The following is a 16,163-nucleotide window of genomic DNA, read 5'->3' as shown; positions in this document are numbered from 1 at the left end:
AAATTGAGTAATGTAAAATTGCATAAACAGAATAATCACAATGATGTTTTATGTATAAACACACTGTGTACTAAAGAAATATATATAAAATAAAAGCACTGGTTGCCTTTGAATTGTAGCATTTTGAATGGATTTTTAAAGTCTCTTTTCTACTTTTCTTAAGTCTTCAATTTTTCAAAATGAAAATGTATTATTATAATGAAAGACAATATAAACTTTTAAAAGAAACATGAAAATACACGAATGATTGTAACTTTTTATAGTGTCTGTAAAGTTATTTCAAAAAGATGAGAGTTATATACATTGCTGTCCATCAAAATCTAATGCCAATCAGAGGCCAACAGAGAGCGCTGGGTGCTATAGAGAGCAGACATATTTACATATAAATTGTTTTGCAGAAACGTGACAAATCAGCTGGTTGTGAAGGGATAACCCAGAAAGAGTGAAATTTGCTTTCAAAGCATATAAAAGCATTTATAGGCATGTAATCTAGATCGCTTAAAACAACGTTTTGAAATGAGACAGAATACCGTATATGTACTTCTATTAAAGACAAAACGCATGAGAGATTCTTGAGTGCCTGCTACAACACATACAGACAGAACTGAAAATAGAGCCTGCATCACCCCAATAAAGCTAAGAAGGTGGCTGTTCTGAGTCTTCAAACGCTACTGTAAATCACAGCCAGCTCTGCTCCTGGGAAGCAAGGGTTCAGTTTTAGTGAGGTAGGAAGTTCTAAATAGATTTGCTATTTATAGAAGAAGCCTGGATGCCCCAAACTGCATCAGCTCATTGCGGTGTGGAGCTTGCTCCAATTAGCATTTGATTTTTGCTTTGAGAAAAATTGCTTTGTGAAACAAACCTAATTCTTTTCTTTTTAAGGGGATTCTGCGGCATAGGCCAGATGGAATCTGCTAACCCCTCCCCACTGAATCACATCTACCCAGCAGACAAAAGACTCTATGATTCCACAAACTTGCCCACTGGAAAAGGAATACTCTTCTGAGGGGATTTTCCTCCACTGGAGACGTCAAAGGCACCTCACATTTATGACATGCCTACCAGCTTCCACGCATTTTGCTACAAGTTTCAATACCCCACCTTTTTATGCCTCTATATGATTGTTAGGTCCTTTTAAAAATAGGTAATTTGACTTCTTCATCTGAATTCATCTTCAAAGATGACTTAAAATATAGAAAAATGAAAACCATCATATTGCGCTCCTCTACTGTTGATTTCTTTATGTTTCCATGCCTGGTTTGTTTTGATATATCAAAGACAAGAGTCATACCATTTTGTCCTTTTTAAAGAAAAAAATTGTGTGCTTATTTCAATGCTATTCAGAATATTGTTGTTGATAACCAGCGTAATAATTATTACAATGGTGAAACCGCACTATTTTGCTTTTTCTTCTAGGTTACTTTTTTGCATCTTTGTGGATATGCACACATTTAGACCTAATCCACCCTTGGTATCCAAGGTTAGAAATCTAATGACCTTGGTATTTTAGAAAAGGCAAAAAGTGGGGTAGAATTGAAGAAAATACTAAGTAGCATATTTTCAGCGCTCCCCTTGGCAGATGTAGTCATTTTCTCCAGGTGTTTCTAATGCATTTAATTCATACTCCCGTAATTGTTGGCCACCACATATTATAATTTCTGTTTATGTATCTGACTTTCCCCCCAAGCTTGGGAACTCTTGAGATCAGAATGTGGATCTTATTCTTCTTTGAATCTCCAAACTAAGCAGAAGTTAGGAAGTTGGGAAGTATACCATGCTTTTCCAAGGTCATTATTTACAGAAGTATGGCATAGAAAGAAGGTTAAGGGATATTTTTGTCAGATTCAATTTTGGTTAAAATTTCACTTCTCATTTAGAAGCCAGTGACTTAAACAAAATTTGTGAACATGGAGATCATCTGCAATAAAGCAATTTAGTTGATTTACATTCTGAAGAAACAGGTTAAAGGCATTAGGACTCCTCAATTCATAAAGGAGAAGATGGGGTGGGGGTGGGAGACAGAACTCGAAAGGGATGAGATGTGAGTGATATGGGGTGACTTAAGGAGTACCGAGGCCCTGTCCACTTACTTTAGTAGTTGCTCCCTATTTCCCCTAAGAACAGAGAAGAAGACCTGGATCATGCTGCCACAGGTAGGGGTCATGGAGGACAAGGCAGGCACTAGGAAATTCACTGACATGGAGGATAGCGGGTCAAATGATTTTCTGTGAGACTCTTGGATCGAACCTGACAAAATAGGGGGCTAAAGTACCCATGCTACTAGGATCATCTCTTCCCGCATTTTCCACAAAACCCAAGGATCTTAGAGAATTTAAAACCTTGGAAAATAACCCAGCATCCTCTGGGCAGACTGCCGAGGCCAGGAAGCCCAGCCTCAGCTGAAGAGAGAAGGAGAAAGAAAAGGGCCCTGATTAGGGTTTTTCTCATCTTCATCCAACCATTCTCACTCCCCTGACATAAAGAAAGAAAAAAATGAAAAGGCGTGTGGGGGAAAATAAATCTGCAAGAAGCAAGACCCTTTATACTTAAATATGTCTCAGCTCTGCCAGGACTTAGATGTAGGAGGCAAAATGAAAAATAGGCTGTCATTGACAGCCTTGTTTGAAAGGTTGTTCCTCCTTAGGCTCAGTGTTAAGAGGAGCTGAGATGTGGGGGAGAAAAACTAAAAAGAAAAATGCCTTCACAGACATCCAGTACCTCAGATCTTCTAAATTTCCCTCATCTACTCAAGTTCACAACCCTGAGGGAAATTGGTGGGGCGGATGGGTGCAGCAGGGGAGAAGGAGACAACTTTAAAAGCAATTTGTTTAGCAGTGGGTCAAAATTGAGTTCAAAAAGGAAAAAAAAAGTAAGCAATTTCCCTACAAAATACTATAGTCCAAACAGAGGCTACTTTGTTAGCCGCTTCAAGAAATTCTGCAGACAGCAGAAGTAAACAGGGGCCAACAGAGTTAATTATTTGTGAGGGCCCCCGCCCTCTCTCTTCAAAACAAAAAACAAAATAAAAACAAAAACATTTTATTGTCTTTCTTGATCCACAGGAGCAGCCCCTAGGTGCTGGCTCTCTTTTCTGCTTAAATGCTGTCAGTGGGGTCTGCAATGGAAGCTGGGCCACCGAAGCACCTGCAGACCTCTGAATCACAACCGTAGCCAGCTGGACAGGCCACCAGCCATGAGGTCCAGCTGCGCCCACTGATAGACTAATGTCCCATATCATGTCCTTTCCTTCCATGTCTCTGACTCAGGGCTTTCAATCTGACCAGATGCACTGAGAGCTAAAAGCTCCAAGTGGCTGTTCCAAGCCAGTCTGAACAAATAGTGACATCTACTTTACACCACAGAATCTCTGTGCTAGGAGATTCCTTGAAAAGTGGGCAGTCAACCTGGTGGTCCTCTTTGCTGCCAAGAAGGAACAGGTGTCTCTCCACCTATCCCTTTGGAGAGAGCTATTCCAGTGCAAGTGGAAATGCCTCTGCTTCTTACCTGGGCACACTCCACTTTGGCACACTGTGCAGTCTGGCAGGTCACTTGGCCATGGTCACACATGCAGAACTCACACGCCAAACCCTTCCACATTTCATCCTGGTACCGTACAATCCCACCGTATGAGCAGCTTCCGGCAAGAGACACACATTCCTCACAGCATTTGCCATGACGCCGAGCCCTTCTCTGACCCTGAGGAAACAGAGAGAATAGCAGGTGAAGGGTATTGCTTAGGAGAGCGTGTAAACGTCCAAACCAGTGCTGCAGGAGGACACCAAACACCAAACCAGTGCTGCAGGAGGACACCAAACACGACAATAATGCGTCTCCTTTCCCCGACCTAACCCAGCTGAGGCAAGTTCCCCTCAACCTCAGCCCTCTTTCCTGAGAAGTAGATCTTTTATCTAATATCTTTATCTAATATTCTAGACATCATAAAACTTTTGATTCCCTCGAAGAACACACTGGACTAAGAAACACATTTCTTAAATGACACAGAATAAAACTTTAAAATCAAGCTACATACTCCGTAATACCTTTTCACATCTTAATGGAGGGCAGGCCTGTGTGTGGCACCGGACCTCACCCCGGTCACACATACATGTGGTACAGGCATTTTCATTCCACTGTTCACCGTGCTGAGTAAAGAAGGGGAAAAAAAGTGGAAAATCAAATATCACATATATCAAATAAAAACACAGGTACATAAGACACATGAATTTTTATTACAATTTTTAATTGAGCCACATTGAATGTACTCCTGAGAAATGATATCATTTAGGTAGCAACAGCCTCTAAGAACAAAGTAAATAAATGTCTAAAGGAGACTTTGGATTAATTTTCACTCAATTCTATTCATCCCACAGATGTGTCGAGGGCCTGCCCTATGCCAGGCATATAGAAGCCCTGGAACATGGAGATGAAAAGGAAGATACTGTTTGTTGGATAATCAATGATCATTCTTTAGCTTTTCTTCCTTGCCAGGAGACCCAGCTCTCCTGACACATACTCATTTTCCCAGCTTCCCTTGTAGCTAGGGCACAATATTGTCCCAATTCTAACCAAGGGGACCTCAGGGAAGTTTGCTAGAGCAATGGAGGTCGAGGAAAAGACTCTTCTCTCCACAAAAGAAAAGCCTACCCATTTCTTCCACCAGCCTGTAGTAAGCATTGTGTGAGGATGAGCTGCGCAGAGCTGAGGAAGCCATCTTGGGGATAGGAGGAGATAGGGCAGACGTAAGTGCCACATGTTGAGGATGGCAGGGTGCAAAGATCAAAAGAGCTTAGATCTTTGATAACATCACTTAGAACTGAATTGATCAACCCTGCAACTGCCCTGTCTTTGGACTTCCTGTTATATGAGATAATAAATGTTGTCGTTTTAGTTACGTATGTATTTCTGTTATTTGCAGCCAAAAACATCATAACAGACACAGGCTATCTCATTCATGAGAAATTAATCTAGTACATATGTAGCTATTGTATCAGACAGCACCAATCCAGTATATGCAAAAATCCTTTTCCAATTAGTTATTTTTATTCAGATTTCACGTATCCATTTAGAATTTGTGACACTCATCCCCTAATACTCGGTTCCAGATTCTCTACTGAGAATCATAATCCCAATTTCTATTTCGTCTTTCTTAGAGTGGCTGGCAAACGAGAAATAGTTGGGTTTATTTTTAATACATTCTTTGCTTTTGGATAACGTAACCTTCTTTTGCCTCAGCTGGACACTCCTGAGACAGAATATTCACTGATTCATTCTCTTTATTGAACTGGTTTCTATTTGGTCCCTACTATCTATTAGGCAGTTATCGGGACTGCCCCATTCGTACGTTGGAGTTTATGGAATCTACCACCACCAGCTTCTCTCCTCCCTTCCCTTTTTTTCCTACCACCCCCTTGCCTCCCCAAGTGTAAGGCAAGGGGACATTGTCTCTGGATATCAGTGCATAAAATCCAACCAAAACAGATAGACATCCCCAGAGCCTCCCATCTAAGTGTAGCCAATGATTGTCTTTCTTTCCCCTTCAAGATGTATGTACAGTCAATTCACCAAGGTTCGTCAGCCAGGTGCTGCTTGCCAGCACATTCCTTTATATTTCTAATCCCCTATGGTTTAATTTTTTCATAAAGGATTTCGTTTTAGAGAATGAAAGAAAAGCTGTTTCTGCACTGAATTACTAATCCTGGGAAAGAGTCAGACACAAGGGCAGGAGGTACAGTAGTCGAAAAGTGCAAAGCAGATGTGCGAGAATGTATGTCTACCACGGAGTACATCAAAGGTTACCTCATACACTTGGCTGGCCGCAGAGCACAATCGGGAAGAGCACTGTGGGCAACATTTTCCAGGGACTCGGACTAAAGTTTCATCCTGAACACCCAAAATGGAACAATCCATTAAAAGAAGATAACAATAAAATTCACAAAAGTAGGAAAATTTCATTTATAGCCAACTCAATCATGTGCCTAAAGCATCCATAAACAGTATCTATTAGTCACCTGGTGCTTTGATAAGAATCAGCACTTCCAAGATCAGTGTCACCATTAAGAAACCTGCACATTCGTCAAGTCCCATCCTCTTCTAAGAACAAACGCACAAATAACAATAACAATAATAATAGTACTCAGTGTTTGCCAGGCACTGTTGTAAGTGCTTTATATGATTCTATGCAGTAGATGCTCTTATCACTGCTTTACAAACAAGCAAAGACTAGAGGGAGTGTGACTTGCCCAAGGGCACATAGTACTTGGTAACGATAAATGGTTGGCAGCGGGAACTCAGAGCACCAACCTTACCAACACCTAAGAACATTTATTTATACTCCCGCCAACTTAGCTCTAAATTCAAAGTGAAGATATCCCACCCTTAATAAGTAACTTCACTATTCTTTTGCATCTTTATATGAATCCATATATATATATATATATATATATATATATATATATATATATGCATTAGGGAGGTTCTTAACATGAAAAAACAATACCTCTAGATATCTGGGAATAAGCCAGTGCTTATTCACCTCTAAAACCCTTACCCCACCCCAGAATATTGAACCATTTGTCCCTGCTGCCCTAAGAAGCATTTTCATGGCAAAAGTCTCCACATTAACGCCAAAGAGTCAGCTTCTCACTTTGACTTATCACTATAACCCTCTTGAAGAGCGAGAAGGTAGGCATATTAAAGGCAGGGGATGGAGGGTTAGAATAAACCAAGTCTCAATGACTAAAAAGTCACAGAACTTATATGGAGAATACCTCCCTAACAGGTCTCTTCCTTCTCTTACGAGAAGTACAAAATGAGGTTTTATTATCATGGTTGCTTTGGAATTCATTCTGCAGGACAAAACACCAACATACTAGGGGAGGAAGAGAGTCAAATAACCTTAATTTTTCATGGAAAGTTCCAGTCATACTTTAGTAGTTTCTAACCCAGTTATATTATATAACCAGTTAGATTAGTGTATTACTATCTAGTAGGGATTTATTTCAAACACCTGAATCGCTGTTCAACTGATAACTCTTTTCTCAGTTTTATAGGTTATTTTAACGCATTATGATTCTATACGTAAAATATTATGACCACAGATGTTTAATAGAGTATGTAAAAATTGGACATGCATTGAAATCATTGAGTATTTACTGACCCCAGAACTCTTTAATGAAATTTCAGGGAGGAAGTTACATAAAAGTATATCTGGTGTCACACCTTTGTAACTTTATTAAAGTAAACAAATGAACTTATACAATGTTAAGTAAACAGGGAACAAATGTCATGATCATAAATCTTGAATTGAAATAGTTCATTATCAATCTATCTTAACTAACCTGGATTAAACCCTAGTATAGTAGCAGAGTCAACTAGAGAGTGTCGGGGAGAGAGGAATTACTTATATAGAAATCAGTACAAGGAAAATCAAGCTTTCAGATTCTTATTGGCAATACCTAATTATATAATTTGTTGACAGAAACAGAAGCTTTCTCCACAAGTATAGACCACCAGGGGCAGAAAGGAAAAGCATTTAGAGAGAAAGTATCCCAGGATATGACAGAACTACATGATTCAGAATGGAGATTCCATCTCAGCTGGTGCTTTATAAACAGGATTAGAGAAGCAAGTAAGAAGGTGAGTAGTAAGGTGGGTCAGAGAAATGAGAACAACTTTTTAATGCTCACTTTTTTTGCTATCATACACCTGAATCCTATCATTCTGGTCTACATAGATTTGCTCTTTCAAATGTACTGTCTAATACAGGGGCCAGGAAACTATGGACAGTGGGCCAAATCAGGCCCACCACCTGTTTTTGTAAGTTAAGCTTTATTGGAACACAGCCATATCCATTCACTTACATATTATCTAGGGTTGGTTTTCTGCTACAATGGCAGAGTTCAGTATGGCACACAAAGCTAAAAATATTCACTATCTGGAAAAAGTGTGCTAACCTTCAGTAATCACAGGAGTCCAATACAAAATATACTATATATGTATATGACTAATGTCATTATAATTTTGGGTCAAACTATTTAGGATATATTTAGTTATGGTTTTCCATATTCCTTAAAAAAATACTTAATCAAGTTTATAGTGTAGTATGGCTAACAGCTCTTGACAAAATATCTTCCCACAATGTTACCTCTAAAGATGTAGAAAAAGATGAAACTTTCACCTCCAAAAAGTATAACAGCCAACTTCCTGCCATTGCCAAGAGGAAGTCCCACCAACAATAAGACATTCTGTGGCCTTCCTTTGCTTTGTAAACCTAAATAGAAATCAGAACCACCATTTCTTCCCAACTTTCTGCCTTCCTATATTGAACACAACATGGTCTTTATCCCTCTAGTGGGTGGACACTGTTGTTTGAGGCAGTCAGAGGGCTAGCCCTCACTTTTCACCTTCTTCAATATCTTTCTTTCTAAATCAAACCAGAGTTCATAATGTTAAAATGAAAAAAAAAAAGGCAAGAAAAACAAGTGGGAAATACGTGTGGTGGGGGAGGTAGAGGGAATGATAAAAAGTAGGAGTGAGGTGAGGAAGACATACTAAATGTAAATTTTTAGCACAGTTACTGAGAGAGATAGAAAGAGTCCTTTCTAGTGCTGTAAACCTGGGATTATAATTTTTGTTTCATGTATTCGGAAAGTAAGAGAGTTGGGCTGTGGGGATAGGAAAAGATCTGATCTCAGCACAACAGCGCTACACTACATGAAAACCTTCCAGACCCCGGGCCTAGGAGGACATGCACATTTCTTAGCATCTGGCTAAGGATCCAACAAGGGGAATTAGCCAAGGGCAGGCCCCTTATCCTTGCAGCTTTCAAGCAGTGGCTATGAATAGATTTCTTTTGATCAAGGATAAGCAAAGAGAAAGAAAGGAACTTGGGGGAAAACCCTAAAGAACAAGTGAAAGGAATAGCATTCTGAAAATTCAGAGAAACTGCAGATTTCTGAATACAACATACTATAAGATCTAACAGAAAAGATTTAAAAGCCATGTTACTACGTCAGGAAGATATAAGAAAATGAAGTCTTTATTAAATAGAAGCAGGATGCAATAAAGAAAGAATCAGCATTGGGATAAAAAAAATAGATGAGCTAATGATAGGAGAAATAAGGAAGAATTAAAAGAAAATTAATGTGAAATTTTCAAATTAAAATCAATATTGGAGGCAGTAAATACAAACTCAAGAGGATCTCTCCAAAATGAAGAGGAAAGACAAAAAGTGGAAAATGATGAGACAGAACATGATTGATAATGAGGGGGTATGGAGGGAGCCATCTAAGAATCATAGCTGTTTCTGGAGAAATGAGAATAATTGGAACGGATATGATTACTCAAAGCCACAACCAAAGAAAACATTTCAAAAACTGGAATACAGATTTAAAGGGCTTCACAATCTTCTAGGCAAAATATATGAAAAGACACCTCACCTAGAAACAGCCAGAAAAATGTTCAAATTATAAAGATAAAGAAACATCCTGCAAGAATCCAACAGAGTAAAAGTAGCTGAATATAATAGAATAGAAAGTAGACAGACCTCAAAGTTCTCCATGGCACTAAGTTCCAGAAGGCAATGGAAAGGAGACTATAGGATTAAGATGGAAAGAGATTATAATTGCCCCCAATTTTAGACCCCTCAAAATTATCTTTCATGAATATAGGCAACAAGAAAATAATTATCAAACACTTAGTGGCTCAGAAGACATATGAATCTATCTTTTTAAAAAATATATCTGAAGATAAAGTTCAACATCCTCAGATTAATCAATATTGGCAAAGGGACAATTACAGTATTAAAAAAAAAAGTGGTGGTATGTAACGGCTATATGTGATGTCAGGGGGGTAGTAGATTGGGGGATAGGGGTTATCACTTTGTGAGGGGTATAAATAATAAATGTCTAACTATTACAGTGTTTTGTACACATCAAACTAATAAAAAAAAAAGTGGTAGTAATACCATCGGAACAACTCTCATCAGATTGAACAGGCCAATTAACAAGCCTACAAAAATGTGGATGGGTGAGAGATCTTTTCACAAGGCATCTGGACAAAAGTTGAGAGCAAGGAATTTCAATATTTACATCCTTCATTAAGGGAACAACTTATTTGGACATAAATGGGTTCTCTTTCATCAGGGATTATCATCAGTTTCTAAAAATGTGTTAACTATGTAAACAAATATATCCACATGTGCCTACAAAAAAATTGAAACAAATTACAAAAAAAAATCTATTGTGATCTTTTCGAGTGATGGAAATATGGATAATCATTTTCTTTTCTGCTTTTCTAAACTTTCCTTAATGGGTATAGATTCCTTTCAAAATAAAAATACTTATATTGAAAATCAAATTTTTCTAGAGCTCAAGATCTAGAAATATATTTCTTCTGATGAACTTGCGTTTTTTTAATACCTAATGAGTTAATACATATAAAATACAATAGTTCTCAATGATGTTAGCAACTATTGTTATTGTGATTATTATTATACATAAATGCTATGAAACACATCATTTGGGGAGGGAATATAGCATAATGGTTAAAAACATGAGACGGGTGTGGTCAATTGATGTTGTGATATGGAACTGCCTAGGTTAGAATCACTGACACTTCTTAACTGTAGTACCTTGAGCAAGTTACATAACCCCTCTATACCTCAGTTTTATTTACTATAAAATAGCATGATAGTAACTCTTACCTCACAGGGCTGTTATGAGAAGTATAAAGCTCTTAAAGTTAATGATTGGTACATAATAAATACCCAAAATGTGGTGATAGTAGTTGTTGGTGATCATGTTTCCATCAAAAGCACCAACTCTACAGCATCTCTTTACATCATCAGAACATCTAATATTTAAGACTGATATTGAATCTAAAATATGGTTCTAAATAATCTGATAGTTGGCTTTTAGATAAAATATGTTGTGGCAAAAATATAGACTTACTGATACAAGAGTGGTTAAAATCAATCTATATCCAAGACTTCAGAATGCTTCCATATCATGTAAGCTCTAACGTACGGTACCAAATTATATCTTTTCAAGTTAAACAATGCAGACTATACGTGTTTGAAGCCAGAATGTATACCTGATGTTTTTAAAACTTGGAATTAGAACTTTCAATTATTTCCATATCTAGCCCCCTAACACACAGTCCATGATTAAATGTTCCAAGATTCAAGGCAGAAGGGTCACAACGGGGTGTCCCCTCAATCCCTCCTCCCACCTCCCGTACTGTAATAGTGGCAAAATGCATTCACATATGAGGGGACTGAAGCCTGGAATGCCTAAGTGAAAATACCCCAACACTACAGTGTCCTCCAAACGTCAGATATCGTGCAATTCCACCAAGAATCTCATTTGTAATCTTAACGCTAGGACGAGACTTTGTGATGAACAGGGAGATGCGACATGAGCGCAGCAGTCGGTGCAGTGTGGGGAGGTTAGAATCCAATACAATCTAGCCTTTCAATTCGATACATTTTCCCTTCTTTTGGCGTTTAGCATTTCTTGTCTAATTGCCTTTTGTCTGCCTATAAAAATACTGCCCAATTGTCCCAATATGCCATGTTATTGATTTTGTTTTATTTGACACAAAGTACTGCTCGGTATCAACTGAATGTTGACTTCCAGCTTTTCCTTAGATCAACAATGAGCTAATTTTCAACTGGAGGCAAACTCCTTTCATGGTTTTCTGTCAAGAAACCTCCATAGGAACCTCTGGAAGAGTAAAAAACTATAAACCATCATCTATACCACATTTATTTGTAATTGATTTTCTTTTCTAAATTTGTGTGGAGCCTACTGTTTTGAAAATTAGATCAGCTTTAAATGAACAAGATCCCATTATTTTAAACTGACCCAGAGAAAAACCTTTGATAATTGAATCATTATCTTATAAAAATTAAATACTGTATCTGAATAATCTTCAAAAAGCAGCCTGTATTTCTGTATTGACAAACAGTGACAAACCTGATCAATATTACTGATGTTTCCAGATGTTGAGTTTGACATTTTGGGGACATCTACATCTGGAGAGGGTGGCTTCTTTGTGTGTACCCTCAAGACTCAGTTTCATAATGCAACAATTAGCCTAAATGGCTGGTAATTAGACCTGTCTATGGCTTCTCAGGGTAAAAGAAATGTGTCAGCAGTGGTCTCCAAAAGTGTAAGAAAAAACAGCCTTTGCTTCCTGTTCCTAGACTTCCAGGCCTGCTTGATAGTATCTCAGAAGGGATAATTACCTATACAGTGAAGTGAACAGTCTGTGAAGGATCCATTCTGAGGCTGTCTTCCTTACCTGGTTACAAAACAGAGGCTGACACTGAGCTGTAAAGCACTGAGTGGCTCCATTTCTACACACGCATTTGGCACATCGACTCAATGGCCAGTCGTCCCCATCCTGAAACACATGGCCTCCGTAGGAGCATGGTTCTGGAGGTCAGAGAAATAAGGATTACTTGGGGGCTGGTGGGGGGTGTTGTACTTGCTGATCTCAGAGCTGTCTGCATGGATGTGGCCAGTGCAGTCACACAGGGCCCCATAGTCAAGGGCCAAGTGAAAAGTAGGGGGCCCCATACTTGGGGATTAAAGCTTTGCAATTACTGGATAGAGTTCTTAATAACGCTCTGAGTTTTGTAAAGGAAGTCCAGTGAGACAATGAAGCATGTATTAGGGGTTTAGGGCCACCTCCTACTGCCTCCTTGGTTTCCTGAGATGGGTTTTCAGGCTCCTGCTCCCAAACCCACACCCTCCATCCACAGTGGGGACCTGGGTGCTGTGCCAGCAGAGTACATGTGCCCTAAGTACAAAGTAGCAGGGTGGGGCCTGGGGAGCCTATGGGGGTTTCCACCCACCCAACAAGTATCCCCATGCCTGATGGAGTGTGACCTTAAATAGCAAATTAAAAACATCACAGGTTAAGAAGGACCACAGAAGAAAAGAAAAAACATTCCCCCTCAACCCTGTTTCTTGTACAAGGAGCCCTGCACTTTCATTTTGCACCAGTGAGTTATGCAGTTGGCCCTGGTTGACTCTCCAGTCTGTCCAGGAAAAATGCTTCCAATGTGTTTTTCTCCTGGAGGGCCAGCAAGAGAGCATCCTAACACGTAAGAAAGGATCCCACAAACTCAGACAGTTCACTTCCCACCCAACCTCTAAACTCTATTGTTCAACTATTTTTACTTGCAGGGTTATTAGGCCCAAAGCAGCTGCCAGTCTTTTTCTGATAGGTGACATCTGAAATGCATGAGGCGAGCATTCTACTTTCATCATGTCCTCAGCATTTTAAATCTCTGGAATGGTCTCCAGGGTAAAGGATTGCCAGAAACGGAATAACTGGGGATCACAAAGAAACCAGGGGTCTTTTTAAAAGGAAAAGGCAAGAATAGATTGTAGCTTCCAGGTGCCATTAAATAAAAGAATAATTTTAGCTATTATATGCCAGGAGAGAACATAATGCATTGTGAAGTATTTTATGCTTAGTTATAAAAATGGAAGGGGACATAGATCTGTAAAATGTAATAAAAGGGGCACTTGGACCAGGTGTGAACTCCAAGGAAAGGGCCTGGATGTGCCTCTGGCTTGCTGAACCATACCTGGGTTTGCAGGCAGGCATCATCTCCACCTCGAAGATGCAATAAAGACAGATGAAATACCTGCTTCCTGCTCTGTGTGTCCTGGAGAAAGATGCTATGCCATCCCAAACACCAGCCAGCAGAATTCGTGCCAGCAATTCTACATGGAGAAGTGATTTGTTCGTTTTTCTCTCCGCCAAGAGGAAGGAGAAACTGCTTCGGCCTTATGGAATCACATCAAAGGATCTTGTCCCTCCTCCCTTTCCTTCTCAGGAGCTATGAATGCCGGGGGATGCATCTGGCCAAGGCAAAATAGATCAATCGGAGACTCACAGAACCCCAAGTTTGGAATGGAGCTTAAAGATTTGTGCCAACCTCACTGTCTGCAGCATTGCTTCCTGCCAAGTGCAAGGCTAAATCTTATTCCAATAAGGAATTGGGTGAGGGATCTTTGAACCACACAGAATAGGAAATAGAAGAGTTGGGATGTCACCAAGTGAATCTCAAAGGCAAACATACAATCTCATACTCACTTCCAGGGCCCACACAGATAGGGCAGCAGCTTCCTTCGGGGATGAATTCCAGCTCCTGGTGTTCACACAGCAGCGGTGGGCATGGTTTGGGAGTGCATCGGACTTCACCATGAGTGCAGGAGCACACACTACATGGGGAGGAGGACCACTCTGTCCCGTGCTGGGTGTTAGGAGAAAAAAAAACAAGAAAAAGAAGGTTACCGCTAGAATACAGGCTTTCACTTGGCCAACCAGAAACCCACCTCTTACACGAAGGATGGAGCTCAGGAAAAGTGGAAGAAGTCTGTAGGTTTGCAAGATTGAGACCAAGGTTTGCAATGTTCCAAGTCTTAAACCAATTTAAGAACTGGCTTTTATTTTCTTTTCATTATCTTTAAGATTCATATTTGAAAATTTCAGAAAAGCACAAAAAGAAAATAAAAATTACCCCCATCCCATCATTTAAAAAATTCTATAAAGCTCAAAGTAAAACATATAGACATACATGTACTGCATTCTCTATCGTGGTGATATTGTTTTCAATAGCTCTCACTCTGATTCTGTTTCTTTCTTTTCTTCCTTTCTTTTTTCTTTTCTTTTTTTTTTTTGCCTGTACTTTCTACTCTGATTAGTTCCTATGTTCATTCATATTTTTTCTCCCTCTATTCCTCCCTCTCTCCACACCCCGCCTTTCCAGTGATGTCGGGGTCCCGGGGTCCTAGCTAGCAGGAAGCATCTGCTCCACCCAGTCCTCCCACAAACTGCAGTCAACTCATTCCCAGTGAGGATGCCCATCTAAGCACAGAGAATATTCCTAGTCCACTTCAGGCTGGGATACAACATTCCCAAAGCCAGCAGTGCATCAGTGATCCAACAGACCCATGTTTGGAGTTAGCTGATGATTTACTGAGTAGCAAAACTCTCTAAATGAGCCACTCTCAGATGTGATGCTGAGTTAAGGGGGTGGGGGGTTAATCCTGAATGAAAAAAGCTACAAATATGTTGATTGCTTAGGGAAGTCGCTGTCAAAATACGTTATGCTCTCAATGACAGAATGGAATAACAGTGGCCTTTTTACAAGATGTAGGGAAAAAATTAGCTTAATGAATAAGGTTTCCTCTTATCACATTTTCTTAAATATTGGAACCTGCTTTCCTTTGCCTCTATTAAATAGAGCATATGATAATATCTGATTCAGCACAAATCATTATAGACTTCTATTAAAAATGTCACACATACCAGGTAAACAATCACCTAACATAATCTAGGGATTATAATTGTGTCACTGAGAAGCATAGAACATAAAGTCCTCTTGCTTCTCCACAAACCAGCATCCAGACTAATCATTCATCTCTCTCAAACACAAAAGAACTCTGTCTTACCTAAACAAGTCAGTATCCCTTTAGTCTACAAATTGCTGCCAGGTTGCAAGTACGTCAAGTCTGACATTTTGGAATTAATAACAATGCGTACTATTATTGTAACAATGATGATAATAGGTAGTCACAGTCATTTAATTATTTGGAAACCAAGTCCTCACCTTACTCTCATTAAGATTACTTTCCTCTAGATTGACTTACTGGGAGCACAAGCAAGTACCCACCAAGTGGGAATAACAGAAGATTTCCTGGGATATTTGCATGTTCTCAAATCCCAGCCCAGCCCTTCCAATTTTGGGGACAATGGGTGAGTGACTTAATCTTTCTAAATCCAGCTTCCTAAAAAAACTGAAATGATATGACAAACATCCCCTTCACTAGGTTATTATAAGGATTAAATGAGGTAGCTTGTTAAAGAGCCAGCTTGTTAAAGGGTGAAATGGGGGGTGGGTGGCAAGTAGAAGGTGCTAGATTCTCTCCTCAGTTTCCACTGCCTGAGTCCATGGCCTTCCTCCCTCTTTTAACACCTATGTGCCAACTGTGAGTGTAGAAATAGACAGCATACCAAGGCCAAGTCCTCTCCCATCAATTTTTACTTCTACCATAATTAAATACAAAATTTCAAATTTAGTACAGCACGCAAGTGGGCAAGACCATAACTTGCTAATAAACTACTGGCTAATAAAAGATAGG

At 39.4% G+C, this 16,163-nt stretch overlaps 1 protein-coding gene across 1 annotated transcript in view; it reads right to left on the bottom strand.

Moving 5' to 3' along the window:
* FRAS1 (Fraser extracellular matrix complex subunit 1) overlaps positions 1 to 16,163 on the bottom strand; it is a 423,267-nt gene that overhangs the window by 229,681 nt on the left and 177,423 nt on the right. The window contains exons 5-9 of the mRNA XM_081054857.1: positions 14,113 to 14,272; positions 12,304 to 12,437; positions 5,797 to 5,880; positions 4,041 to 4,142; positions 3,505 to 3,696 (exon numbers count right to left, since the gene is read on the bottom strand). Of these exons, the coding sequence (XP_080910983.1) occupies positions 3,505 to 3,696; positions 4,041 to 4,142; positions 5,797 to 5,880; positions 12,304 to 12,437; positions 14,113 to 14,272 (672 nt within the window). The remainder of the gene's footprint in view (positions 1 to 3,504; positions 3,697 to 4,040; positions 4,143 to 5,796; positions 5,881 to 12,303; positions 12,438 to 14,112; positions 14,273 to 16,163) is intronic.

Source organism: Rhinolophus hipposideros (genome assembly GCF_964194185.1).
Source record: "Rhinolophus hipposideros genome assembly, chromosome: 1".
Taxonomy (NCBI): Eukaryota; Metazoa; Chordata; class Mammalia; order Chiroptera; family Rhinolophidae; genus Rhinolophus; species Rhinolophus hipposideros.
Note: the sequence above shows the minus strand (reverse complement) of the source record. Positions and strands in the feature narration are given on the sequence as shown.